A 2,500-nucleotide genomic window follows, 5' to 3' on the forward strand; every position below is an offset into this window, starting at 1 on the left:
CTTCCTCTTTCTCCCCCTCCCCCTCCTCCTTCTCTCTTCCTCTTCCTTTTCCTCCCACTCCCTTCTCCTCTTACTCCCTCTCCCCCTCCTCCTCCTCTTCCTCCATCTCCCACTAATCCTTCTCCTCCTCTTCCTCCCTCTCCCGCTTTTCCTCTTCCACCCACTCCTCCTCCTCGTCTTTACGCCCTCACACTTCCTCCAAACCACCAGCGCCTTCGTCCTTCCTCTCCTTCCTCCTCCTCCTCGTTCTCTCTTCCTTCCTTCCCGTCTCCCTTTTCCTCTTCCTCCCCTTCTCCTCCTCCTTCTCTTCCTCCCCCTCCGGCTTTTCCTCTTCGTGCCACTCTCCCTTCTCCTCTTCCTCCCACTCCCTTCTCCTCTTCCTCCCTCTCCCCCTACTCCTTCTCCTCCTCTATCCTCCCACTCCTCCTTCCCCTCTTCCTCGCCCTCTTTACGCCCTCCCCACACTTCCTCCAAAACCGCTCTCCGCTTTATCTCCGTCCTTTTCCTGCGGTGATAAATCAATAAATACTCCCCCCTCCTTCATCCCCTTACCCCCCTCCCCCCTCCCCCTCCTTCATCCCCTTCCCCCCCTCCCCCTCCCCCTCTTCCCTCCAAAGTTTTAATTTTTAAAAAATGTTTATAACTTTTTTCTCTCTCTCTCCCAAAACCTTTGTACGTTTTTTTTTCAATAACTGATTATTTAGAAAATTGTCACCATTTGTATTCTTATTACAGCATCGTTATTTGCACAAAATAATGATATCCATACCTACATAAAAATCAAAATCCTACATTATCCAGTTATTATTATCATCATTTATTTTTTCAAACCAAAAACGTTTCCTAACCCTAAAGCCTTTTGTCTCCCAAGCTGCAAACGTTCGCCAAGTTTCGCAGCCAAATTTCCCAATGTCTCTCTAGAAAGGTCTTAAAGGCCGTTGCACCATTTGCTACTAACCGATTACATCCGTCTGTGTCACCCAGTGTCACTTACGACACCCCCATCCCCCAAGTTCTTTCCCAACACCCCATTTTCCAAAATGTTTCGCACATTTTTTTTCGGGGGAGGAGAAGGAGGAAAGGGACGGGGAGGGGGGGGGGAGTTTGTTCGACCACTTTCCGAAATGTGCCATTTTTTCTTGGTGTTTGTTGGTACTAGCGTTCTCTCTCTTGTTCTGTCAAGCAATCTGTCTGTCTTTCTCTCTCTCTTTTTCCTCCATCCCTTCTTTTCTCCCTCTCATCTCCTTCCTTCCTACTCTCTCTCTCCCTCTCTGTTTCTTTCTTTCTTTCTCTCTCGCTCTCTCTCTCTCTCTCTCTCTCGCTCTCTCTCTCTCTCTCTCTCTCTCTCTCTCTCTCTCTCTCTCTCTCTCTCTCTCTCTCTCTCTCTCTCTCTCATCTCCTTCCCTCCCTCTTTCCCCATTGCGTCTCCTGAGATAGTGAGGATGTCTGTCTTCGAGGTTCCAATATTTATTCGTCGCCGTCTCCGCGCCAGCCTCCTAAGCGGTTTACAAACAAGAATGAGCCTTGCTGAGGAATGGTGAATCCTCACTATCGCCTCCTTGCTCTAGCGTGAGGGATGGTGACATCTCACTATCGCCTCTTTGCTCTAGCGTGAGGGATGGTGACATCTCACTATCGCCTCTTTGCTCTAGCGTGAGGGATGGTGACACCTCACTATCGCCTCTTTGCTCTAGCGTGAGGGATGGTGACACCTCACTATCGCCTCCTTGCTCTAGCGTGAGGGATGGTGACACCTCACTATCGCCTCCTTGCTCTAGCGTGAGGGATGGTGACACTTCACTATCGCCTCCTTGCTCTAGCGTGAGGGATGGTGACACCTCACTATCGCCTCTTTGCTCTAGCGTGAGGGATGGTGACACCTCACTATCGCCTCTTTGCTCTAGCGTGAGGGATGGTGACACCTCACTATCACCTCCTTGCTCTAGCGTGAGGGATGGTGACACCTCACTATCACCTCTTTTCTCTAGCGTGAGGGATGGTGACACCTCACTATCGCCTCCTTGCTCTAGCGTGAGGGATGGTGACACCTCACTATCGCCTCCTTGCTCTAGCGTGAGGGATGGTGACACCTCACTATCGCCTCTTTGCTCTAGCGTGAGGGATGGTGACACCTCACTATCACCTCCTTGCTCTAGCGTGAGGGATGGTGACACCTCACTATCACCTCTTTTCTCTAGCGTGAGGGATGGTGACACCTCACTATCACCTCTTTGCTCTAGCGTGAGGGATGGTGACACCTCACTATCACCTCTTTTCTCTAGCGTGAGGGATGGTGACACCTCACTATCACCTCTTTGCTTTTAGCGTGAGGGATGGTGACACTTGTCACTATCACCTCTTTGCTCTAGCGTGAGGGGATGGTGACACCCCTCACTACTCGCCTCCTTGCTCTAGCGTGAGGGATGGTGACACCTCACTATCGCCTCCTTGCTCCCAGCGTGAGGGATGAGTGACCACCTCACTATCGCCTCCTTGCTCT

General features: G+C 51.1%; 1 protein-coding gene across 1 annotated transcript in view; it reads right to left on the reverse strand.

Moving 5' to 3' along the window:
* Positions 1–1,505: 1,505 nt before the first annotated feature.
* The window catches only part of LOC138865718 (aggrecan core protein-like), a 26,475-nt gene continuing 25,480 nt past the window's right edge, over positions 1,506–2,500 (reverse strand). The window contains exons 2-3 of the mRNA XM_070137020.1: positions 2,403–2,500; positions 1,506–2,278 (exon numbers count right to left, since the gene is read on the reverse strand). The exon at positions 2,403–2,500 is cut by the window's right edge and continues 775 nt beyond it. Coding sequence (XP_069993121.1) covers positions 1,506–2,278; positions 2,403–2,500 — 871 coding nt within the window. The remainder of the gene's footprint in view (positions 2,279–2,402) is intronic.

Source organism: Penaeus vannamei, chromosome 22, assembly GCF_042767895.1.
Source record: "Penaeus vannamei isolate JL-2024 chromosome 22, ASM4276789v1, whole genome shotgun sequence".
Classification (NCBI taxonomy): Eukaryota; Metazoa; Arthropoda; class Malacostraca; order Decapoda; family Penaeidae; genus Penaeus; species Penaeus vannamei.